At 41.0% G+C, this 26,308-nt stretch overlaps 1 protein-coding gene, 1 long non-coding RNA gene and 1 pseudogene across 3 annotated transcripts in view; 1 reads left to right on the top strand and 2 right to left on the bottom strand.

Annotated features, from left to right (window-relative positions):
• Positions 1-7,701, bottom strand: part of ALPK2 (alpha kinase 2) — a 129,100-nt gene extending 121,399 nt beyond the window's left edge. For both annotated transcript variants that reach the window (XM_039840612.1, XM_039840615.1), the window contains exon 1: positions 7,122-7,701. In XM_039840612.1, the coding sequence (XP_039696546.1) occupies positions 7,122-7,654 (533 nt within the window). In that variant the 5' untranslated portion in view covers positions 7,655-7,701. The remainder of the gene's footprint in view (positions 1-7,121) is intronic.
• LOC120590399 (uncharacterized) lies at positions 4,805-4,920 on the bottom strand (annotated as a pseudogene).
• On the top strand, positions 6,500-23,897 carry LOC120584727 (uncharacterized). The gene is made up of 3 exons (XR_005648120.1): positions 6,500-6,510; positions 10,523-10,525; positions 22,453-23,897. It is a non-coding gene; the product is annotated as an uncharacterized LOC120584727 (long non-coding RNA).
• The last annotated feature ends 2,411 nt before the right edge of the window (positions 23,898-26,308 follow it).

The raw sequence follows: 26,308 nt of genomic DNA, 5'->3' as shown, positions 1-26,308 counted from the left end.
TCTGGAACAATGTTGGCCAGTATCTGAGACTCCCATAGTCTCTACTACATAGCTGTTAATGTTTTCTCCCCACTCTGTACACCTTTGATTCAGTGTCACATGTGTCACAGTGTCACAGTGTCACAGACCCAAAACTAAACTGGGCCATGCTCCTCTTTAGAGTGGATCTTGGACTATTAAATCATCAAACAATGGTGATGGGGAGCCAGCGAAGACCAGCCCGTGTTTTCCCACTCCCTCTGCCAGCTCTGTCTGCATCTGCTGAGACCCGCTCTGCACTGGTACCCAAAAAGGAAAGTAAGAGAAGTGTCTCTACACCATGAAAACTGTATGTCACATCCTTCATAGCTTCAGGGAGATAAATTTAGACATAAAACAGGAAGTAATTCTCTACATAGCTAAGAGTGATCTAAGGGAAGTTATTGCCTGAAGATATTTTAAAGCTAAAGTGTGGGGGAGAAGTTCTCAAACATTAGAATGGATCAGAATCACCTAAAGAGCTTGTTAAGGTTAAATTATTGGACCCATCCCCAGAGCTTCTGATTCAGAAGGTTTGAGGTGGAGCCCGATAATTTGCATTTCTAAACAGCTGGTGCTGTTGTTCCAGGGACCAGGCTTTGAGAACGACTATGGTAGAGGTTCAAGAACAGATAGAAAACCTCTCTAGGCCACTGGGCTCTCCTCTGAAGTTGAAGGTGTTGGGCCGGGTCAGCTAAGGAGCTCTTCAGGGCTGACAATTATAACGTTAAACAGGTGATTACTTACGTACTTCTGTCGAGCTTCTCATTATTATTAAATAATTATTTATTGCTTACTTTATTAAGATACCATAAAAATTTCTAACGGCATCAGAACTCTAATATGGATACAGCAAAACCTCATTAAATCTGCTCTCTCCATACTTCCTGTCTTTTACATGCCACCCTGATCCCACATTGCCTTTCAGGTGCATGCCTAAATCCCCACCCCACCCCTGGTCTGGTTGACCTTGGTCTCAAGTACCTAGTGCTGAAGTAGGGCGTTCCCAAACAAGAAGGCAGGATGTAACAAGACCTAAAAAGCAGAATGAGCCAGCACTACTACAGAAGAACAGAGATACAAATACCAAGGAAGATAAAAGTGACAGAAGACTGGCTGAAGGTAAATCAGGTTCAATCAGGGGATGGTATGTATCCACCATCTCCATGATCCTGCAAAGGTAAGTTAGCTAATTTTTCATGTACCAGTTTTATGGCCCCTTGATTAGGATCCTCTTACCACCTGGGCTCTTTGGAATCCTGGCTGAGCAGGTCAGCTCTTGAGCTCATCCTAGGGAGGGAGAAGAATTCAAGTGGGGATTGAGGATAGGGTGGGGAGCAGTGCCTATGTTAGAAGCCGATAGGAGCCGAATGCCTAGAAGAATAAAGAGCCTTCCTTCCTTAGGAGTGAGCCAAATAGATCAATCTTCACCCCCTTCTCCTGGGCCCTCTACTGGTCTTCTTTGCTTCTCCCACTTTTAACATTCTGACTCTGAAGGGAAAGAGAATCAAGTGGGCTTAGAGAGAGGTTGGCCCTTTACTCTCATCAGAAGTTCCTTTCCTGGTATGCCCTTGATTTCACCATTGACATACGGAAGTACTTGTTCTCCAAAAGAGGAATGAAAGGCAGAGATCCTAGGTTCTCCATGGAGCAACGGTTCTCACCCTGACTACATATTGGAATTAGTTGGGGAATTAAGAAAAAAAAAAAAAATCCCAGTAACGAGGCAGCATCCCTAAGCCAATTAAATAAGAATCTTGGGTGTGAGACCCAAATATCAGTGTATTTTAAAACTCCCCAAATTATTCTAATGTACAGACAAGGCTCAGCACTACTGCCCGGGAGATTAAGCATCCCTTCTGAAGCCTGGCTACACAATAGAATCACTTGAAGGACTTTAAAAACTATGGTTGCCTGTCCCCCGCCCCAGACCAATTAAAATCAGAGTCTTTGAGGATGGTGGCCCAGGTATCAATATATTTTTAAGGTTCCTCTGGTGATTCTTTTGTGTGTATGTGGTAAACTATATATGACATAAAATTTACCATTTTAATTTTTTTAAGTATATAATTCAGTGGCATTAAATACATTCACAGTATTGTGCAACCATCGCCACTACACATTTCTAGAACTTTTCATCTTCCCAAACAGAAACTCTATATCCATTAAACACTAACTTCCCATGCCTCTCTTCTCCCAGCCCCTGGTAGCCTTTATTCTACTTTCTGTCGTTATGAATTTGCCTCTTTTAGGTAACTCACGTAAGTGGAATCACACAGTATTTGTTCTTTTGTGATTGGCTTATTTCACTTAGCATATGGATTTCTAGGTTTATCCGTGTTGTAGCATGTGTCAGCATTTCCTTGCTTTTTAAGGCTGAATGTATGTATATGTATGTATACACCACTTTCTGCTTATCCATTCATCTGCTAATAGATGTATGTATACACCACTGTATATATATACCACTTTCTGCTTATCCATTCATCTGCTAATGGACATTTGGGTTGTTTACACTCTCAGCTATTATGAATAATGTTGCTGTGAATATTGGTGTACAAGGATCTGTTTGAGTCCATACTTTCAATTCTTTTGGTTATACACCCAGAAAGGGAATCACATGTCAATTCTATGTTTAACTTTCTGAGGAACTATCATACCTTCGTGATTGTTATCTGTAGCCAAAGATTAGAACACTGGTGTGTCCAGCCTGCCTCTGACATCCTAAGAGAGTACTGATTGGTAGTTAGTAAATATTATTGAATGAATTTCTTCATTAATTGCATTGCAGCCCAATGAAGTTGTTATTGTCACAAAGTCAAAAGACTTGTGGGTGGATTAATGTAGTCAGTACCCTTTTGAAAACTCCAACAAAGCGTCTCACAGTCATAAGAAATATCACCTCAACTGCAGTTCCTCCCTTCAGTTGAAATGTGTCCCCAGTAATTTATTAGTACTGATCATTTAAGTATCAGAGTTTCTGAATGATTTGCTTTGTAGATAATAAATTAGACCTGATTCAAGACTCTTCCTATCATAATGCCATATCTATCATGATACCTATTATTATTCCTGTCATAATACTAGTGCTCAGATATTTCTTCTTGAATAGGAAGGAGAGTGTGTTGCACATGTGAATGTCTTCCATCTCATAAACCAGCGGTCTCCAACCTTTTTGGCACCAGGGACCAGTGCTATGAGAATCTAATGCCTGATCATCTGAGGTGGAGCTAAGGCGGTGATGCCAGCGCTGGAGACCGGCTACAAATACAGATGAAGCTTTGCTGGTGCTTCACACCTGCTATGAGGCCTAGTTCCTAACAGAACAGAGACCTGTACTTGTTCACGGCCTGGAGGTTGGGGACTGCTGTCATAAAACATTGTTAAACTGCCTGCTGATAGCCTCACAGGAGATCCCCTGTATGTGAGGAATTCTCTCTCTCTTGCTACTCTACAGAGTACTTTCTCAGTATTTCCACATGGATAAACTGTAACACATTCAGACAATGGAATATTACTCCTTGGTAAATAGAAATGATCTGTCAAACTATGAAAAGACATAAAGTAACCTTACATGCATATTACTAAGTGAAAGAAGCCCATGAGAAAAGGCTGTACGATTCCAACTATGTGACATTCCGAAAAAGGCAAAAATAGGGAGACAGTAAAAAGACCAGTGGTTGCAAAGAGTTGGGAGAGAGGAGGGAGAAATAGATGTGGCACAGAGAATTTTTAGGGCAGTGAAGATGCTCTGTATGATACCACAATAATGGATGCATGTCATTATAAATTTGTCTAAACCCATAATATGTACAACGCTAAGAGTGAATCCTAATGTAAACTATGAACTTAGGGTGAATATGATGTGTCAGTGTAGGTTCATCGGTTGTAACAAATGTACCACTCTGGTGGAGGATGTTGCTAATGCGGGAGAATTGCATATGTGAAGGCAGAAGGTATATGGGAAATCCTGTATCTACCCCTCAATTTTGCTGTGAACCTAAAACTGCCGTTAAAAAAAAAAACAAAAACAAAAACAAAACTAAACTAAAACCCTCTTTTAACAGTATTTGGCACAGAGCCTGGTACAAGATAGGCATCCAATAAATATATGTTAATGACTTAATGAATGAATGGATGAATTTAGACAAGTACATGTACTCCTTGCCATGGCCAATGCATCATGAAGGGTGTGAAATACTAGTTCAATGTTTGGTACTATTTCAAAGTTGACATCAAAATGGGAAAATTCCCCTAATCTTTTGGGAGATGCCAGTGAGAAGGGGCTGTAAGAGATATGAGGGTCCTTATGACTGAGAGTGGACCGAGTGGCCTCAACACAGAGGCTCTGTCAGAGGTCACTAAGGGTGCAGTAATGGTGGGAGACAAGAAATGTCATTTAAGTCACAAGACTCCTGTTTCCTTTCCCTCTCTTGCATACAGATCCCAAGACCTGCAGGTTTTCTCCTGTGCTGGGCTGTTGAAAACCTATCCAGATATGAAATAATGTGTCGTTCCGGCATTTTTACTTAGAATCCTATCTATAGACAAATTGTGTAAAGGAAAAAAAATTTATGAGTCAGTTTCCAGATTTGTGAGTGTTTTGAAGATTACATCAATGGATTTCCATAGAATGAAACCACAAGCTTCCTGCCAATTGTCTGGATTCACAAAGGTCTATGTTGCTTTCAACGAATGAGGAAGAATTCGTAAGTATATTATCTATAGACATCCATGAACTTTAAAGGGCATTTACTTTTTTATTTTTATTATTTATTATTATTTATGCCTACAGCGCCTGGTCTCCCTAGATGGTCTCCCATCCAAGTACTAACCAGGCCCGACCCTGCTTATCTTCTGAGATCAGATATCAGGTTTGTTCAAGGTGGCATGGCCGTAGACCATGGACCATGTGTGACTCCACTGGGGTGCGAACCCAGGAACTTCTGCATGTAAAGCAGACGTGCTAACTGCTACACCATGGAACCACGTCCAAGGGTATTTAAAGGCCAGATCTCCACTCTGCTTTTCTCCTATCTTTATATAAACGTAATGGTTGATATATAGAAAAAGAAGCTGAATTACTGTTTATTATGATATATATAAAATCCCTCATTTAATTCTCACAACAATCCTTTGAGGCAGATACTATTACCTTCCACTTTTACAGATGTGGAAATTGAAGCTGAGAGGTTAAATGACTTGCCTGAAGTCACTAATAAGTGGTAGTAGCATCAACATTCAAATTCAGAGCTAACTCTAAATGTCACATTCTTGTTACCATACCATTATACTCCATAAGAGAATCGCAGGAGTGAAGTTAAATAAAAATATTAATGTTTGGTTGGGAGGAGAAAAAGGCCAGTCATAAATTGTAATGTCAGTCCAAGGTAGAGACTGGAGTGTAGCGGGCGGGGTGATTTGCATAGGTTATAAAACTGATAGGTGGAAAATAGGATATGAACTAGCATGAAATGAGGGCGGTGCTTGTCTTGGGGCATCTTGGGGTGGAGAAGCAGTGAAGAGGGTGGAAGGATGTCGACACTGTCAGTACCCAGGGGAACTGTACTGTATAAAAATGCACCTGATCAAACTGGGAAGCATACTCGCAGGGTAAATAGAGTAAGTACCTATTTTAACCCACAGGCACACACGAGAAGCTGCATAAGCAACATCTCACACATGGTAGCCTTAGAAAAAGGTCTATTGAATCTCAATTTTAAAAGACTAGAATACTAGACCAATAAAGACCAGCCCAGTAAAGACTAGAAGATTTGATTTCCATAATTGCCACATGCAGTTAATAGACTCAAAATATTTGTTCAATTAATGATGAAAGAAGGCACTAGAAGTGACAGGGAAAAGGTTTACCAGGACAAACTGAATATTAAAGAAGCTTTCACATTTGTTTTACATACATCGACTCCTTTAATTCTGGTATCAACTCTCTATATATTTTCAGTCCCATTTTAAAAGATGAAGCAAAGAATTAAGTAACTTATTCAAAGTCATAAAACCAGAATCAAGCAGATCTTTCTGGATCCAAAGGACATGCACTTAGTTATTACATCACATTCTAATATCTGAACTTACACTGGGTGAAAAAGCATAGCGATTGCTTGTGCTGAGAAATGATGGAGACTGTATAGAGCAACTACCTCACCAACAGGTAGTGAGAATTTGGGTGTCTAAATTATTGCTACAGAAAATCCTGTTGTCCTGTGTGATGAAAAGCTAATGCACTAGAAATTGTTCCAGGAAGCCTTGTGTCTTGGGGCTGGTCACACTTTGTATATTGATTTTTGTCTCAAATGACCCTATAATTTTCAATGGGACAACGACCTTGAATATTGCTAAGATCGAGAAAGCGAGTTTAGGTGCAGTCTCCGTTTTCAACTATTCTGGACCTTTCCAGGGGAGGGCACTCTCTATAAGGTTGCGTGCTTTGATTTACGAAGATTGTGGGTGGCAGTCTGACTCAGAGGAAACCAGGTGATTCCTGATAAACACAATCATTTCCAAGATCTCATTAGTTTTAAATACGCCACGGTCCAGTTGTTGTTGTTGTTGTAAGTCTAGGCACAGATTTCGGGCAACTTCCATTAAATATCTGGCTGTCTAGCACCACTTCTCTTAACAATGCCACACACATCAACCCCTAAAACAAGGAAGCCTCCGCTGAGGTTTCCCAAAGCGGGTGCTGGTGGCGTCGCCAAGCACACGCAAGTCACTGAGTCAGCGGAGCGCAGCCCCGGGAGCTGGCGGCCGGGGGCCAGCGATGGAGAGCCGCGTGCTTGCGTCTTTGGCATGAGGCAATCCTCCTACGGTCTCGGGAAGCCCCGACGCGCAGGCTTCCTCGCCGTGGTGGAGCCGCCCGGGCGTAGTTCCTCCACCGCTTCCTCCTCCAGCTGCAACCACCCGACCCTTCCTGCTCCGCCAGGACTCCACCTCCGCGGGTTTGAAGCTCGCGCTCCAGCAGGCGCAGCGGCCGCGGTGAAGGCGACGGAGGCGCAGGCGCGCGGCGGGAGGCCCCGCCCCCGCCCGAGGCCCCGCCCCCTCGGCGCGGCTGGCGCGGCCGGTCCGCCCCGCTCCCCCTAGCAAACCTGTCTCGGCGGGGTGGGGAGTAGAGCTTCCTCCTCCGAGTGCGGTGCAGCGCCTCCCGATTTGTCCTTCCGCCCCTGCCGCCGCGGTGCCAAGACGAGCAAGGGGGCGAGCGGAAGGTGCGCTGGAGCCGAGGCCCGCGATGCGGCTGGCGGGAGCAGCGGCAGTGGCTGGGTCGCCGGCGCGGGACATCCCGCTGTGCGGGGATCCGCTGCAGGCCCTGCCGCCCCTGGCCTCGCAGCCGCCTCCGGCCGCGCCCTCGGGGCCACTGCTCCCCGCTCCGGGCAGCGCGACCCTCAATCGTCTTCCGGAGCCGCTGCTGCGGAGGCTCAGCGAGAGCTTGGACCGAGCGCCCGAGGGTCGGGGTTGGAGGAGGCTGGCCGACGTTGCGGGGAGTCGGGGGCGCCTGCGGCTGAGGTGAGGAGCCTGGGGGCGCAGGGGCGGGGTCACGTGGGGCGCGCTTGGGCGCGGGGCATGGGAGTGGGATGATGGACGCTGGTGCTGGAGAGCATCGGGGCCACAGGAGACGGTGCATGGGCCGCCGACCTGGAAGGAGCGCCGAGGGAAGAACTTGGGGAGAACTTCGGTAATCTTCTAGAGAGAACCTTAACCCAGGAAAGTCCTGGGAATTCGAGAGCTTCGGGATTGGACTCCGGGTGTTCACACCCTTTTCCCTTGCTCCTCCCCTTGAGCTGAAAGAGAGAAGTCGAGGTTGACCTAGCAAGATAACTGATAGGGCAGTAATTCCGAAAAACTTAAAATGCAAACTAACGAGATGTGGACACTGACCAGGAAGACCTAAGGAAGGTTAGGAAGAAGTGCAGATAATGAAAGGGAAGAGTTTTGGGTGCAGGAGTTCATGAGGGTTTTTATGTAGGGAGAAGGATGGTGGGAAAGACAAACTAAACTCACCATCTTCCTCCGTCAGAGCCACTTACCAAGTTCTCGACTTCACCATGAGCATTAATTATAGGTAAAACTATTTTCCTATTCTCAGGCTTGGAATCACTGTACTAATGGTTCTTGAACTCTTCGTCTCGGACTCCTTTAAACTTTTAATTATCGAGGACCCCAAAGAGTTTTAGACGTGGGTTCTATCTATTACATACATGTAGTATATGCTGCATTTACCATATTAGACTTTACAACTAAGAAGTTTTTAAAATATTAACTTATTTTAAAAGAACTCATTACATATTAACAGAAATTACATGCTTTTGTGGAAAAACAAACTTTTCCGAAACAAAAAATTAGAAAAGTGGCATTGTTTCACATTTTGTAAATCTGTTTAACGTCTTGGCTTAATTGCAGAGAGCTGACTGCTTTTACGTGCCTCTGCATTCAGTCTGTTGCACTGTCACAGGTCATTTTTAACTTTTCATATGACTAAACTTTGTCTTGTACTGTAATTATTTGTATACTTCTTTATAAACTCATGGAGAACAGGAACCATAGCTTGAGTCTGTGTATCATGCACAGAACCTATCTTAGACACTCTAAATATTTTTGAATTGTGAGGGGAAACAGTCAAAGTTATATTTATTGAGTGCCTATGATTTGCTAGAAGTTCCAGAAGATAAAAAGATGACAGATATTCAGCTCCTATTCATAAGGACTTATCAAGTAATAGGCTGTCATTCTGGAACATTCACAAATACATGTTAAGTGCTATGTTGGGTGTGAAAAATGATAAAAATTTTGATCATTTGTTAAGCCCTTAGAATATACTAACATACTGAGTGTTTACGTGGATTATCTACTTTAACCCTCTCAACCTTGAGTTTCAGAGAGTTTGGGATTAAACCAGAATAATGATGATTTGGGATTATTTGGCCATACAGAGGAGTAACAGTAATAGCATGGAATCAAGAAGTGGTAAAGTTGCAAAATTGAGCAGACAAATGGCATAATTTTTTTCCGTATTCTAGGAAAAACACATTGTGCTTTCGGCTGTGCAAAGAAGATCCAAAATACTGTTATTCTAGGTCCATAGATTTCTGAATTTCTTTTTACATTACTTACAATAATGTAAAAAGTTACCTTCTTTGGGGGTCAGATCACCAGATCTGTGATTGGTTAATTCATGATATTAACTAGTACTCTAGTTAGGGAAGGCTCTGGGTTTTCCAGAGAAGGCCTGGTAGTAAGGACTTCTATTTGGTGATGAAGGAGAGAGAAGGAAGCAAGGCCCTGCCACTGCAGAAGCATGGCTGTTGGAATTTAAAAGTAGTGGATACCCTATATCAGGTGTTCAGTTTTCTTCCCCAAGCCTTCAGTCATGTGTTGTTCAAGGCTACAGATGGTGTTAGCTTTCTTTGGGGGAACTAACAAAGTTTGCAGGCCACATTTCTGGTGGAGCTAGTATAGACAGAAGGGCAGTTGCTTAGCAAGAGATGACAAACAACAAAGGGCATGCATTTGTGGAATCTGGGAATTTCACGGTGGGAAGTCTGATAAGAGACAGGTGGAGTTTCACCAGTCTTCCGGGATGCTGAAGGTCAGTTTGTAGGAGGTTAGTTGTGGTGAGGAGAGTCGGGGCGCCCTGAAGGTTGGAGAACTGAGGAACATTAAGCTCGTGTACCTATTGAAATCAGAATTAAACTGACATGACAAAAGGTTAGCGCTGGGAACTTGGGGGCTAGAGAGTGACGATGGCGGGTAGGGGGCGGCGCGAGGTAAGGCTTCCTGTACTTAAGATAAAAGTTATTTTAAGTCATTTCATACCAATAGCAGAAGAGCACCTCTGATAGTAGAAGGTCCTAAAGGTATTCTTCTCTGATGTCAAACCTGAGAATTGTAGCGTGAAAGTGGATAACAGTTCTCGTGAGGATGTGGGGACCTTACCTCAGAATCACTGGATTCATAGCCCCAGCATCTCAAAAGTTTTTGCTTATTCTATTTCTTTTCGCTTTTTATGACTCTGTATGTCTTTCCTCAAACTAGATGAGAGTCGAATAAATAAACCAGACGAATTTGTACTGAACTATCCATCCAGGATTAGGAATAAGTTTGAATGTTTTCAGATGTTTATTGATGACCCAGAATAAATCCTTGCATATGGTAGCTTAGTTTCCCACAACCACGTACATACGAGAATGCCTAAATACAAACTCAGCCCTAATTCCATTTCAAACTGATGTCATATTGAACACCCTTTGCTGTCAGTGTAGATGGGCACAGGTTCTGAGTGTCTTGCCCAAGCTACGTGAATTTCTTGGTGGCGTGGAACACGGGAGCCCCAAAGATAACAGAGCTTCGGGGAGGTTCTAATGCTGCCGAAATTCCGTGAAAAAGGGACCTTAGAAATGGGGCTATGGGACACAGACCAAGGAAAACGACCTGTCATGGGTACCCACTGTACAGAAGGTGCTCTTTTAGCTGCAGAAATCCTGACCTCAGGGAGTTCGTGATAGGAATGAGAACGTGTGAAAGGCTGAAACAAAAGCTTCCCTCCTGTCTCTACCTCCTCGTCTCTACCTCTGCAATCTCTGAATTTCGGAGTAGCTGAGGGCTCAGGCTTTGTATCTCTATCCACACTTTACCCAGTCCCGTTGGTGTTAATCCTTTAGCCTCATGACCTTACATAGCTTTTGGTTGATTACTCTCGGTTCCTATCTTCAGTCCATATCTTTGCTTTGAACTCCAGGATTCACGTCCTGGGAGGGATGCCTGTTTGCCATCTCCTCTTGGATGACTCACCGACATCTTAAACAGAACATCTTTCCCCCTATAAGCCTTTTCTTTCTCTTGCAGTTTTCTACATCTCAGTAAATGGCAACTATATCCCCCCGATTTTTCAGGTCGGAAACATTCAAATCATTCCTGACTCCACTTTTACACACCACATCCATTTTCTCAGCAAATCCTGTCCGCTGTCTCTGCAGTACAGATCTAAAATCCGGCCTCCGTGGCTACAACACAGGGCCTTGCCACCATCATCACCTCTCACCTGGGTTATTCCGATGGCTGCCTAACTTCGTCTCCTGCTTTGCCCCACCCCTGTGTGCTGTCAATATATCAGTAAGAATGATTCTTTTAAAACGGTGAATCAGATCTTATCCTTCCTCTGCTCAGAGCCTTCCAGTTGCTGTTCCATTTCAGAGTGAAAACACCTTTTAACTCTTGGCCCTGATTCCCTTCCCTTCCCCATCACAAGCCTCAAAGGGCAAGGTTAACAGGTTGTAGTCACATCTGCTTTCTTGCTCTTCCTCCTGCACAGTAAGTGTCTACTGAGCCTGAGGTGGTCTCCACAGGTAACCACATGACTTGCTCCTTCACCTCGTCAAGTATTTGCTTAAAAGTCACCTTCTCAGTAAGTCTTCTCTGATCACATTATTTAAAATTACCCCCAACATCCGCTCCAGCATTACCTTTCTCTCTGCTTTGCCTATTTTTCTCCAAAGCACTTATAACCATTGAGTGTGTGTGTGTGTATATATCTGTCCATCTATAGAAAAATTCAGGAGGATAGGGAATTTCGTTTGGCTTGCTGCTCTATCTTCCATATCTAGGGAAAAAAGCCGGCCTATTTTAGGTGATTAGTAAATAGTTGCTGAATTAAGGAATGAAGATTCTAAAAAGTAAATGTACCAAAAAGAGAAGCTAAAGAACTTAAAATCAGTGCCTTGGTTTGTACCCCAATGGGTGTATAATATGTTCTATTTGATTAAATTTATTTATTTATTTTTTTGGTGACATTGGTTAACAAAATCCAGTAAGTGTCAGCTGTACAATTTCACGGTAATGATTATATATTTTTTAAAGTAAAGATAAATATAGATATATTTTTAAAAAGCAAAGTCCATTTGATTCAGCAATAGTCTTTTAAATTAAATCAGAAATTCCAAGGTAGGGCTGGTAGAAACCACTTCAAAGTAGTCTTACAGGAATGTAACTAAAAAAGGAAATAAATAAAAGTTAGGTTCGTATGTGCATCATCTTAGCTGAAAGCCAGTGCTCATGCGGAAAATCAGTAAAAGGAAAAGAGATACAGAAACTTGTTTTCCTCCTGTGCCTCGTGTTTCGGAAGAGAAATCATTATCTAGTTCAATTTGATCTTTATTTGGGTGGGAAAAAAGACATTGTTTTTTTCTATATCAGTATAAACTTTAGTTAAGGCATCCTTTGATTGCATTTGACAAGAAGGCTTCTTAATTTCATGTATCAGATCCTGATAACCTTTCTAAATCATAAAAATTATATTTAGCATAGAGCACCCCTGTTTTTTTAATCAATCTCATTCTCATTATTTGCAAAATTGGTAATCCTTATATTGTCTCTAATAACTGGTTCCTTGATCTGGGCATTACAAGGACTAGTAAAAGAAACGTTCATAAAATAAGGACCAACAGGCACCTTCAGCTTTTGTTTTTGCTACCATTGTAGTCACCATTATTTCCTCAAAGAAAGGACATTTAACCACTTAAAAAAATAGAAAAGACAATCTTTGAGTAAAAGACAGTCTTCTTATCCTTATTTTTATCATTTTACAATGGACTTTAGATTGTGCTGCCAGTGGTCTGCAGTCCAGAATTTGAGACTGGATGATCTGTATTATGATGATTCACATTTAGCAACAATAGAGTAGTGAATATACAAATGTCATGAGGATACTTAGAAAAGAATACCTACTTAATATAGTTAGAGAAGACTTGAAGGACATTATCAGGTACTAAATAGTGGCTACTCAAAACATTTTTAAGGAAAAGCTAAAACAGTTTCAGAAATAAACATAATTAAGAAATTAACTTTAATATTCTTTTAAAAATATCTCCATATTTTTATTGCATAAGAAGAGCTTTTATTGAGTTATTACTGTGCTAAGTACTTGTTACATGGATTATCTAATTCTTACAACCCTACAAGATAGATACTATTATTGAAATTATTTTGGTTGGATACATTTTTTATGAGATAACCAACTTTATCACAGAATTATAAATGTTGGGTGACCATTATATCAATACTGTAAAATGGCAGCCTTTTAGTGAAACCGATCAAAATAAATTTGAATTAAGAATATTTCAAGTCATATGAAAGCTTTCTAACCTTGACTCTGCCACACCTATGGTACTGTTATGTTTGACACCTTCCACCTGTCCAGGTTTCCAGGCTTTTCACTTATGATTGAAATTCATTCCATAATCATTCAGTATGAATAACTGATATGGGCAAGATATATTTTAGATATTGAGGGATTAAATATATGTATGTATGTACATATATGACAGGATTTCTGTTTTCAAGGTACTGTACTAAGTCTAGTTGGGTAGAGAAGACATGCTTATGAAATAAAAGTTCATGGTTTTAAAGCAAAATCTTGTCAAATAAAACATGTAGATCAGAAGTCTACAAACAACAGCCCATGGGAACAAATTCAGGCCACTGCTTGGCTTTGTATAAGCTTATGAGCCAAGAATGGTTTTTATATTTTAAAAACTGTTAAACAAAACAAAAAAACAAGAAGAAATATGTAATAGATACTGTATGGCCCATAAAGCCTAAAATATTACTCTCTGGCACTTTAAAGGAAAAGTTTGCCAGCCCGTGGTGTGTAAGATAAACACCATTAGGAGACTGTGGCTAAAGTGTGTTTGATGGATTAGATAGTCTGGGGGAACCTCATGGAGCAGCTAGAGCTTGTACTGGATTATAATGCAAATTGGCAGGAGAAAAAATAATAAGTTAATTAATTTTAAAGATTGGCAGGAAAGGAAGAGGTGTCTGCAAAGGTGAATGAGGTGGAATTCAGCAGTCCATCAAGCAGAGATTATCTAAAGGTTTGGGTTGGCCTTTGTTGTTATGTCTCTTCAGGATGGTTGTTTTTGTTTTGATTGTTTGATTTTATTTTTCTCCTCTTAAATGTTTCCTGCTTGCACTTTTTCTTCCTGTGATATGATTGAAAACCAGATTCTTTGTCCCATTACTTAGGGACTTCTACAGTCTGATCTTAACCTGTCTTTCTAACCTTGTATAGCACTACTGAACACAATAACGTTGAAAAGCACATTGTATGTGTATGTTAGATAACCATACAAAGAAAAGGATAGATTCTTTAGAGCAGGGGACAGCCGACTTTTTCCATGAAGAGCCAAATAATAAATATTTTCAGCTTTGCAAACAAACTACTTAGCTCTGCAGTTGTAACAGGAAAGCAGCCGTATACATTTATGGATGTGTCTATGAATGAGTGTAGCTGTGTGCCATTAAAACTGTTTACAGAATCAGGTGACTGGATGGGTTTGGCCCACTGCCCCCCTGTATTAGGGTGTCTCTAGGCACTTAGAGGTACTTTGAATGTCAATAGCACTGCTTTTATTTTATTTTTTTAATTTTTGAAAAAATGGGTGCACATAGTGAAAAATTCAATAGTGCAAAAAGCTTTATAGTGAAAAATGAATCACCTAGCCATGAGCTCTGCTCCCCTGGTTTCCCTTTCTGGGGCAACCACTGCTCCCAGTTTCTTGGCTATTTTTCAGTTACTGTGCATAGATAAGAACAAATACATATTCTTGCTAATAAAAATAGTATCATGTAGACCATTGCTCTGTATCTCACTTTTTTCACATGAATATAGACAGACACATTACTTTGTTAATACAAAATACTATATGTTAATTCTTTTCATCTTTCAGCATGTCTCAAAGGTCTCTACCTCTTCTTTTGGATCTTATACTTTATGTTCTTTCAAAAAGAGTAGAAAAATGTATCTGATCTTCCTATTCCCTATTCCCAAATTAAAAGTAAAAATTTTGATCAAAATCAAGGCCGGATTTCTCTAATGTCCAGTTTCTAGTTTTCTCTCATTCTCCTGATTTCGTAGTCATGGGAGTCGAGTTAGAGATGGGAATAAAGAGGAATCATCTGTAATGACAGGAGGGGGAGGGAAGCATGGTCGCATTGGTAATGCTAATAGTTTTTCACCACTCAGCAACTTGCCATTTATTCCTTACAACACTTACGATGGCGCCAGGCATAGAGTGGGCATACCATATTGAAGAAAATTGCTGACTTGAATTAAATCTGTTATTCTCAGCTGTCTGGACTTGGAGCAGTGTTCTCTTAAGGTCTTGGAGCCTGAAGGAAGCCCAAGCTTATGTCTGTTAAAGCTAATGGGTGAAAAAGGTTGCACGGTCATGGAGTTAAGTGACTTCCTGCTGGCTATGGAGCACACTGAAGTTCTTCAGCTTCTCAGCCCCCCAGGTAGGTTTGGCCCCTGGGTGTGTTCTCCAGGAGTCCATGGAGACAAACTTGGCGGGAAATATCTCATTTGACCAGATGAATTGTGTGAAATATCTTTGGAAAAGGTAAATGTATGGAGCCTCATTTTTTCCCCAGGCTAAGACTAAAGAACACATGAAAAGCAGATATAATGCACAAACAATGACTGGTTTGTGCTTCAAAAAAATCAGCTGCACAAGGCATTTTGGAACAAGTAGAATAATTTGAATATAAGCTGCATATTTGATATTATGGAATTATCATGTGATAATGGCGTAGTTCTGTAGAAGAATGTCTTTATTCCAAGGAAACGCATGCTAAAGTATTTAAGGGTAAGATTTCTACGACTTAGGTTGAAATAGTACAGCCAAGAAAATAAATATGCACATATTTATTTATTTATATGTATGTATGTAAATGAGATAAAGCAAGTATGACTAATATTTATTGTTTAAGTTTTTTGCCAATGTGATATATTTGAAATGTTGAATGACTCAACTGAATGGGTTTTTTTTCCCCCGAATATACCACTATGGAGTGAGGTTTCTCACTTCCAAAGGCAGATGTGAGGAATAGGACACAGTCCCTCCTCTCCACAACGACAGATAGACTTGCTCAACTACGGCAGTGTCAGGCAGGAGGGGCCAGGTCATCTAAGTCATCTGATGACAGTAGCACCCAGACCTTCTTTCTCAGAGGCCCACTTTGCCATGACAGGCCCCCTTAGAAGCAAAGAAGCCATAATAATATTTTTAAGTTAACCTGGGGAACCTAAAATTATAATTTTGTGTATGATTGTGTTAAAAAAATTAGTTTTTACTTTGTCCATTCCGGGATTGGGAAATTAGGGGCACATGGGAGTGGTATGCTATCAATTACAGGTACCAGAAACCCCAACTCATATTGGCATAGTAAAGGGAACATGTTAGTCCTTCTAACTGAAAAATCTTGAAGCAGTTTGGGCTTCAAGAGAGGAAGCGGGGAACAGCCCTGTCTCCAGGGGTTGGTTTATTTCCATCTTTGCTCTTCCCCTCTTGTCACTGGCTTCCCCCTAAGACTGACTTTCTACATAGGCACAAAATATCTACTGGCTGTTCTTGCATTCATCTTTGTCTGGGCAAAAATCGTAAGATTCATTCTAGTTAACTGACTTTGGTCACATGCCTATCTGTACACCTGTCACTGTGGCCAGGGAGATGGCTGAATTGCCTGGCTTAGAGCCAGGAGTAGAGTGGGTGGAGTCAGCTTTCCAGAAACCACACCAAACAGATCCCCACATGGATCACCAAACAAAAGTGGGCCAGTTGGAAGGAGAAAGGGGGTAACAGATGCTGGGGAGGTCACTAAAACTCTGTTACAATTGGAAAGGACCCTGGGTTATGAGGCAGGAGACTGGGACTCTCAGATTATCTTCTGCTTTACAAAACCCAATGTAGGTGATTAAATAGGCCTCCTATAAATGCCTTCCTTGTGTGACACACTGTACTGGATGCTCGACGTATGTTTCTCAGCCTCTTCACAATAAGAGGATCAGGGTAGGAGTAACCAGCTGTAACGCAGACCCCCTCTGCATAAAATTTGTTGTCTATCACCAATCAGTAAACTACTTCTTAAGGGGACATTTATTTATTTTTATATCCCCAGTGCCTAGAATAAGTACCCAGACATTGTGACGATTGAAATCTGCCAGTCTAGGGCACTCAGCTACTAAGTTCTCATACTTAATAGAATACCAGGGCCTTTGAAAATTTAAGAAACCTCTCTGGGAAGTAAATAAAACTTATATATCTCATTATCCTTTTCAGTAATTACGCTTCATTACTCTGACCATTGGTTGCCAATTCTAAACTGAGAGTAACTGTTCTCTACCGCTCAGAGTTTTAAGAGGGTCATGAAATAATGCTGTATTGAATTGGCACCGCGACGACAGGAGGGGCCCTGTCATGTCATTATTTGTAGCGTGACCACTGGCCTGAGATCTAGGGTGTCCAAATTTTCAATTTTCCATGTATGAAACTAGGCTTGAGTGAAATTGAGTCACGTACTTCTTTATGTTTAGCCTGAAATTTTCAACAATATATTTTGATTTTTTGACAAGCCGGTAACGAATACAGTGCCATCCTAATAAACATCAGTAACCTTTCGAAAAATTTGCTTCTGCTTTTTGTGTTTTTCTCCAAATAGGATTAGCACTTTTCTGTCTGTGTTCTTCTGTGGAGCTCATTCTGATATTTGGCCAATAGGCTTTTTCAGAGTTATTCACTGGGACTTTTTCACATTTGAGGAGAGACTGGGAAAAGGAAATCAGTTTCTACAATATCACTCTGCACTGTTTCTGTGAAGTTTAATGTCATATTAACCGTAGTCCATTAGGAATCAGTTATTACTTGAATGTTAATTATTGATTCAAGAGGAAATATTTTGGCATCTGGTAAAGCTCAGTAATTTCAGGAAGAAACAATTTACTGTTAGCTTTCTGTCTGCATTTTATTTGGAAAATCGAAAACACCATATTTACGGATATTAGAATACAGAAATATAGGAATTATAGAGAACGTTGAGAATAAAAAGTACCATAATTATATTAAGAACGTAAGCGCTGATAAACTGAACATAATTTGAGATTTTGCTCTTCCGTTCAATAAACTTTTATTGTATTCCAATACCTTTGCTATTCCAGGCATTGTGCTTGGTACTGTGAATTCAAAGAGAACTAAAACAGTAGTTTCTGCCTGTTGAAAGTTCATCATCTAGTAGGGAAGACAAACCTATAAATGTTCACATCCAATACAGTCATAAAAACAAGTATGTATAGAGTAAGTTCTATCTCATTTCCAGTTTTTGCTTCTTAGTATATTCGCGAATCTTGGTGAAAATACTAACTAGAAATACTCTAATGTTTTCTCTCCTTTTTGTAGTAATGCAGTTTCATAGGAGGACATTAGTTCTCCATCCACAGAAAGTCCAATGACTTTTCTCTGTCTTTATAGAGAGGTCTGGTTTGGGTAAGATGAGTTTTGTCAAAGACTCTGTGAACCTGTGAACAGGCCTTTCACACCTGTCTGCAGGGAGAAGAGGAAACTTTAGATTTCTCTTAGTCTTATTTTGCCATATTCCATTCCAGTTGTTTGTGAAATGACAGCCAGAGAGATAGCCACGGGCAGTGGCTGTAGAACGGATTTTCTGTTTTTGAGAAACTGACCGAGTTTCTTTTATGTAATTTTTTGGGTAACCCAGAAGTCTTGGGGGACTTCTTGGGGGACCCCATCTCTAACTGGATGTAGTCCGTTGCTTAGGAGCTGACTTCAGTTAGCATGAGTCTGAAGCAGAGAGTACCTCGCCCCCTGACCCTTGCTCTCTCTGTGGGTTCTGACGCCTGATACGTTTTCTGAAGCAGCACCGCAGGACCGAGGTGTAACCCTCTTCTGCTTTCTCTCTAATAGAGCTTTGCCACAGCACACAGGTTGGCCAACTTGCCCCTCAGTCTGGTCCTGCCTGCACTTTATTTTAGAGAAATTGCCTGTAGTTTTTATGTTTGAATGGTTGTCCATCCCCATTTTCCAGCTCTAATTATTTCCCTATTTTTTATTTTTTTGGTCATCTCAGTGGGAAATGGAAGGGGGTGGGGGCGTGAAATGAATGTGGGGCTGAAATTATTTGAACCAAAAGTCCATAAAGATTTTTTAGACCTTTGCTCTTTTCATTAAAGGATCAAAAACCCTGTTCCCAAAGCAACCGACGTTGACATCTGTATCCTTGAAAAATGTGGATAAACTTAGATATGCAGTTCAAGATGTTTTTACTTGTTTCTTCTGTTTTAAGTGAAAACATTTCGAGTACATATTTATAGGCTCTGTCAATTGGAGTTATGTAGATCACACAATGGTTGCCCAGGAAGCGATGCCTTGACCAGGAATTGGTTGGCAGAGGCTAGACAATGGGAGATGTTTAGAGAGAATTAACATTTTATATGTGGCTTCCACTAGATGAATCCTAAGGTTCCTTCCAACTCTGATTTTGTGATGTGGCCGTTTTATTTCATTCCTCATAGAAAAGGTGCTTCGCTCCCTGTCCGTCTCAGAGGGCAGGGGCAGAGTCACATGCAATCCCTTCGGTGGCACCTTTTCCATTCCCCCCCCCTTTTTGTTTTATATCACTTTGCTTTTTAATCTCTTGCGGCACATTCCTTGGTAAGTTTCTGATACCAATTTTACTTTTTATTACCTTTGTCTCTAAGACAAGAGCAAGGATTGGTGAGTATTATTCTTTAGTATCCACGATACCTTCACTTCACGTCCTATCGTCACAGTTTTGTGAAGGAACAGAACAGTACCAGTATGAACATTTAAACTTCAAACGTGAGCCAACATATTTGTGAAAAATGGGGTTTCCAGAAGTCATTTAGCCAGAGTCACAGTTGTCAACAAACGTAGTTTAGACCCCAGGTCGGCTGACCTTGAACTGAACTCAGTAGCATTTTCATAATGCTAGGAAATTTCTGGGTTGTTCAAGAAACCTAGTTATGGGTTTTTACCTCAGCTGCCTCTTTGACCCATGGACTTTAATTTTTTGTTCTTGCCAAATTAAAAAGTACTTAAATACTAGATCTTATTTATAGGGGACTTTTTCGTTTGTTTCATGAGCGACAGACGCTTTGGAAGGAAAATATCAAGAAGGGAAAAGGGGCAAAGGCAGTGTGGATGGGAATAAGGATAAGGAAGGAGCAAAGAGGTAGGAATAGTAGATGAAATTCGAGAGAATGTGTCTCAGCTCCAGCGTGTCCACGGTCACTAGGCCACACAGGAGATTAAGGGATCTGATGAGACTGGATTTAGCCACAGTAGGTACAAATGTAAATTGACTTGTAAGAGAGACAGACATACGTGGACATACTTTGGTTGTATAATGGAGGAGTTCGTTGCAGAAAGAGGGATGGTTATTTATTCTGAGACACCGTGGGAACTTTTCATTGATAGCTTAGAAATTTTTGGAATAACTTTGAGAGTTTTAGATGGAAGCTGATGGAAAAAATTTTTTGGTTTATGGCTCCTGAAAATAGATTCACTGTAATGTATACACAAGATGGGTCCCTGGAAAAACCGTTTGTAAATTACTTCAATATTTAAGTGCATTGGGAGAGAGAATAACTTCAGGGGAACCTATGATGGATCCTTTCATCGAGAATCACCTTAACTTACCTGTTCTGAAATTCCAGCAGGGTCTTTATTTTTGCCGTTTAGTATCACATATCTGTAATCTGCATAGGTGTGTGTCGAAAGCACAGTCCTCACGTTCCATCACACCTCGTCACATTCTCCCCGGCTTACAGGAAAGCACGAAACCTCTTTGACTTTGCAGATATTATCAGAAAATAGGCTTGTTTGCCAGGAAGCTGTGCATTCACCCTTTACAACAGAACTTTCATGTGTATGCCGTGGTCCGCCCTCCACAGCACTGTGCCACCTTCTGTCCTTACCTTTGTTCAGCACCTTCTGACTGGTGGGTGCTGCAGGAGGGTGGTTGTAGGTTGACCAAGGTTCCCTGTTGCACAGCACTATGTAGGAGGAAGGAAATACGTGTGGTTAAAATATGGGAGGTATTGCGACTTCTCTTCTTTACAACTCATTAGGAGCGGTTTCCAAATCACATTTTTCCTTTCAATTCTCAGTCTTTGAAGTAATAAGTAATAAATACATGCATTTGCTTGCTTGTTGAAGACTAGACTGCTAACATCGTTGGTCCAGGACACATGTATAAACTTCGAGTTCGAACGTACATCAAAAAGAATTTAGTCTTGTCACCCACACAAAGGAAGGGTACCTTCAGACCGTCCTGGCCACATGGGCCCTTTCCAGTAAAGTCGTTCATCCCTTTGTGAGACACTCAGGGAGAAAGCCTTTTAATTTCCATCATTTTTGTCTCTTGTCTCTCTGGATAACAGCAGAGAGTAACTTGCCTTGGTAGATTTGTAATCATTGTAATGGTACAAGATACTGCACTCTGCCTGGCACGCCCCCTTCAGTGAGAGAGGCGCACCGTGGCGGAAGGTGGACTTGGCATGGGAGGTGCATGAAGGATCACTGGCGAACGATGGCGATGTGAGGTAGCACATGTGCTAATTAACTTGCTTGTGGTAATCACCGCACAGTGTGTGTGTATGTTAATTATCATTGTTGTACACCCTGAATATATACAACTTTTATTTGTCCCTTACACCTTAAAGTGAGGAGGGGGAAAAAAGGGTCAGTGGGATGACAAAAATAAGAGGGTTTTAAAGCCTAAGAAAACCTGTGTTTGTATCCGGTTTTGCCATTTTACAATGAAAAAAAATTAGTCTCAGGTTAAATAATTTATCCAAGGTAATCTGGGCGACTTTCTGCAAATTGCTTAACTTCATTTTCTTCATTGTAACAGATCTAATTAATATCTAACTCATATGGTTATTTTGTAGGTAGGAGATCAAAATACTTGGCACATTTAAAAGTCAGTAAATTGCTATAGTAGTAGTAATAATTTTTTTTGATTTGCATTCATTCTACAAATACGTGTTGAACACCCACTGTATCACCATATGCAGGCATCATTCTAGGCATCAGGTAAACCGATGACTAAGGCAAACAATGTGGTCTTTGCTCTGTGGAGCTTCTGTTTTAGTAGATAAGACGGACAATAAGAAGCAAGAATTTTGGGTGATTAATGCAATGGAGACCACAGAACAGGGTGAATGTAACAGGACCAGGGAGGGAGAGTAGCTAACTTAGAGATGTTTCTCAAAGAAGCTAAAGACCTAGACACTGAGAAAGCAAGCATCTGCCTTGAAACAGTGGGGGGCTGGAGGGAAAATCCAGCAGAGGACTAGTAAGTGGGAAGGCAGAAAATAGCTTGTCTTCCAAAGGAAAGAAGTCCAAAGCATCTGGAGCAGGATTAGCCAGGAGGAGACTGGTAGGGGATGAGGTCAGAGAGGTCATTTCACGTAGGGCCTTGTGGGCCATGGTAAGGGGTTTGGGTTTTCTTTTGAGTATAATGGGAGGTCAGTTGAGGGTTTTAATCAGAGCAGTGATATGGATTAATTTATGCTTGAAAAAGCCATTGGGGCTGCCGTTTGGAAGTGAGGAAGGCTGTAACGATGGTTTAGTCAGCTGACGGGGGCTTGGATTAAGATCGTGGCATCCAAGATGGCGAGACATGGAAACGCGTAAGGGACAGGACTTGCAAATAAATCGCTCGTGGAGAATGAGGAAGCAAAGAGGAGGGATTCAGGGATGATTGCTCAATTTCTATCCTGAGTAACTAGACACATGGGGGTGGGCTGGAAACTGGTTTTTCCTCCCTGAGATAGAGAACACTGCAGGGTCTAGTGGAGGGGTAGATTTTGTTCAAGAGAGATTTGGTGTAAGTTGGGTTTGAGATGACTATGAGACATCTACATTTTAAAGCCAATTTAGCCACACCCACTATATCACCATATATTTCAGATTTATTGTTCCCTTCTATTGTTGCAACTTTTTTCCCTCTTACCACATCTAGACTTTGAAAATCAGAATCTTTGTATCTTGAAGTTGTGTTGTAAGTCTCTCCTGGCAGATGAGTGGTAGATGGGAGCATTAAAATGCCCTGTCGTGAATTTGCCAGCTTAAGCACGAGTGATCATCCCATTTTCTGATGTCACCAGGTACTTTCCTGCCAACATGTATTACAGAATTCACAGAAACTGTTACTCCATCCACCCTGTATTAACTTGGCGTCAACATAAAGAATTAATGACTGTGAAAGCTCTGCCTCGGCAAAAGTTTTAAATTCTTTTTTTGAGAGGCTCTAGTCACTAAAGATTTTCTAGGGTTTCTCCAGACCCTTAAAATGTAATAGGTGTGCAATAAGCATTTACTCGTTTTGGATTTAGGTATCTTTTTGACATGGATTTCACATATAGAGAGAGTTTACCTTATCTACTGTTTTTTTCCTTAGAATATTTGATACCTTTGATGTATTCAGATTGTTATTTAGATTGACTCTTCAGTTGTAGTCTTGTTTTCCTTTGGATTCGTGGGTTGAGAGGAAAAAGATAGTTATGAGATCATAGGATAGAAGAGGAAAGGAAATAAAAGTAGGTTCAAGAAATTAAGCTTTATAAATAAGTTTCGGTGATCTTTCCTCCTCTCTTCCTGAAAGCCAACCAACCCAATTTTATGTGTTACAACCTTGGCAAATGTGAAATTTCCAAACTTTGGTTTCTTGTGTGTCAGTTATCTATTGCTACGTAACAGATTACTCCCAAACCAACAGCTCAAAACAACATTTATTTACTCACACGCTTTCTGAGGCTAAGAATCCAGAATTGGCTTAACTGGGTGGTTTCGGCCTGCAATGTGATGGCAGTCAAGCTGTCAGCCAAGGCCGTAGCCATCTGAAGGTTAGACTGGGTTCAGAAAATCCCTTCTCAGATGGTTCATTCACATGGCTGTTGGCAGGAGGCCCAAGTTTCTTTCCTTATCATTTGGGCCTCTCCGCATCCTCATGACATGGCAGCAGGTTTCCCCAGAGACCGTGATGGAGGGAGAGGCAGGCAGGAGGGAGGGGGAAGGCATTCCATTATTGGCTCCAGGATTTTCTTTGAAACTCCTGTCAAAAGTTTCCCAAGTTTCCATGCTTATAGTCAAATGAGGAATGTTTGCATCGCATGTATCAAATTTATATCCTGCTGTTCTGTTTCTGTTGCCTTTCTGCTTACAGAATAACTCATTGTAATACTAAATGATAGCGTTGAACTTCAGATGTCTTTTGTAGGCATTTTCAGCGGCCTTTCAACTTAACACCTGTCTTACTAACAGTGCACTCACTCGGTTGAAGCGCTGGCCACGTGAGCATTTATGACCAAGTATTGGAAGAGCTGGCAGTGAGCCCAGCACGACTACTGTTGCCTGGCGGACATCTGCCATAAGGCGCATCCTGATGTCAGACGCGTGAGAGTGTGGAAACAATGTTTCTAAGAACTGAAGAAATGTGACAAACAATTTTCTCCCCCAGTTGTGGGAAGTAAATAGATCAAAGTCTTCTGCTGGCGAGTTTCTGTCTTCCTGGTTTTACAAAGCCTGGAACTCACATACTCATCACCTTGTGGGGAAAGAGATGTGAATGGGTGATTTATAACAAGGATGAATATGCAGGTTCTTTCCAAAGTACTCCTTTTTTCACTTTCAGAGATGTGAACAAGGAAAACCCCTCTTCTATTACTTTATTTATTTAACTTGTTTTCTTTAAAGGAATAAAGATCACTGTAAACCCAGAATCAAAGGCCGTCTTAGCTGGACAGTTTGTGAAATTGTGTTGCCGAGCAACTGGACATCCTTTTGTACAGTATCAGTGGTTCAAAATGAATAAAGAGGTAATTTTTTAAATGTCTTTTAATTCCTCTGTCATAAAAAGATAGAATGATGGAAAATTAAGTAGCATTATTAGCTTTAGTATGTTTTTAGGGATTTTGTTCTGATAGGCATTTCTGTGTTATTACTGAAGTATTCAGTAATCATTATTTTATTAAGAGAATTCCAAAATTGTCTTAACAAAAAAAATGTAAGCAATAATAAACCCATTCTCTCCTCTAAAAACTGTGGAAAATAAGCATTACTTGGGGCAACAGTGGTAACAAATCACCAGTATATCCTTACAAAGTTCTTTACAACAAGTTATGTTCCAACCAGACTCTTTAATTAAAAGACTTTAAAGGCGACAGCAAACGCCAATGCAATATTATTTTAAGTATTTCACATAACTATTGAAAAAGTTAGGCTGTCGTGAGATTCTGAAGTAAAATTCAGGTGTGGGGGGCATTTATTCCTTTTGTGGAAGTATTGTAACCCTGCATCACCCAATACAAAATTTACAGTCACGTACTAGGATTCTCTCTTCTCAAAAGTTCTTTGAGCCACTCTGCCACTGAGGAGTTCTCACTGGTCTGGCCGGCCATGCTCTGTCCCACTCAGTGGGCTTCTCTCCTCCCTCATCCATCTCCCCTCGCCCCCTTCCCTCCTAGATCATTCTTTGAAACTCCGTATTCTTTTTAGCCTGTTAGTCAGATAATTAAGCTTTCTTCCTCACTCAGCCATAGTCTACATTTGCAAACCTAAAGCTAAGTTAGAGTCGTTCTGAGATGATGAGCTTTCTTTTAATGGGGTCACCCTATGCCTTAGAAGAAATGTGTGGTTTCATACAGTCTTATTTCCAGCTCACCACCATACCACCACCTCACCACCACCACCACACACACACACACACACACACACACACACACACACACACACACACACACACACACACACACACACACACACAGGTAAGGTGGAGCAGCTGCGAAATGTACTAAAAAGACGGCATGTAGGCCGTGGTGCCAGATAGGCTTGTGTTGGAACGCTGGCTATTGCTCTGAGCGATGTGAATGCCTGTCGCCGGATCGTGAGAGTTTAGCAGACAGGATGTTTTATGTGCCTAGGTTTTCAAGAGATAGTAACTAAAGTTGTTTTCACGTTTTTCTCAATTGCAAAGTTGCTCTCATTTTAATAAATGCCTTTTGAGGGAGAAATAATGTATAAAACTTACTACATTAAGTATATCATTTGTAAATTATGGTGCGATTTGAGAAAGGGAGAAATAAGAAACCAGGAGAGGATTGTATGAAGCCTAAAAAGGAAAATATTTAACAAATAAGGGGCAGTCAGTATTTTCAGTGCTGCTCAGAGGGGTGTAGATCCAGGGAGGGATGTTTGGGGTTTTTGTTTATTTAAGATACAAGGTATTAAAGAATGTTTTTTGAGAGTGATACAGTAAAAGAGAAATAGATGCTAAAGCAGAGAAAACATTACAGAAGCAAGGTCAGAGAGGGTGGGACTGACAGAGGGGAAAAAACTTACCCTCCACCCTCTTATGTTCAGTCCCTGGGGACTGTGAATTAACTGACAAAATCCAGACTAACAAG

This window comes from Pteropus medius, unplaced genomic scaffold (assembly GCF_902729225.1).
Source record: "Pteropus medius unplaced genomic scaffold, Ma_sr-lr_union100, whole genome shotgun sequence".
Taxonomy (NCBI): domain Eukaryota; kingdom Metazoa; phylum Chordata; class Mammalia; order Chiroptera; family Pteropodidae; genus Pteropus; species Pteropus medius.
Note: the sequence above shows the minus strand (reverse complement) of the source record. Positions and strands in the feature narration are given on the sequence as shown.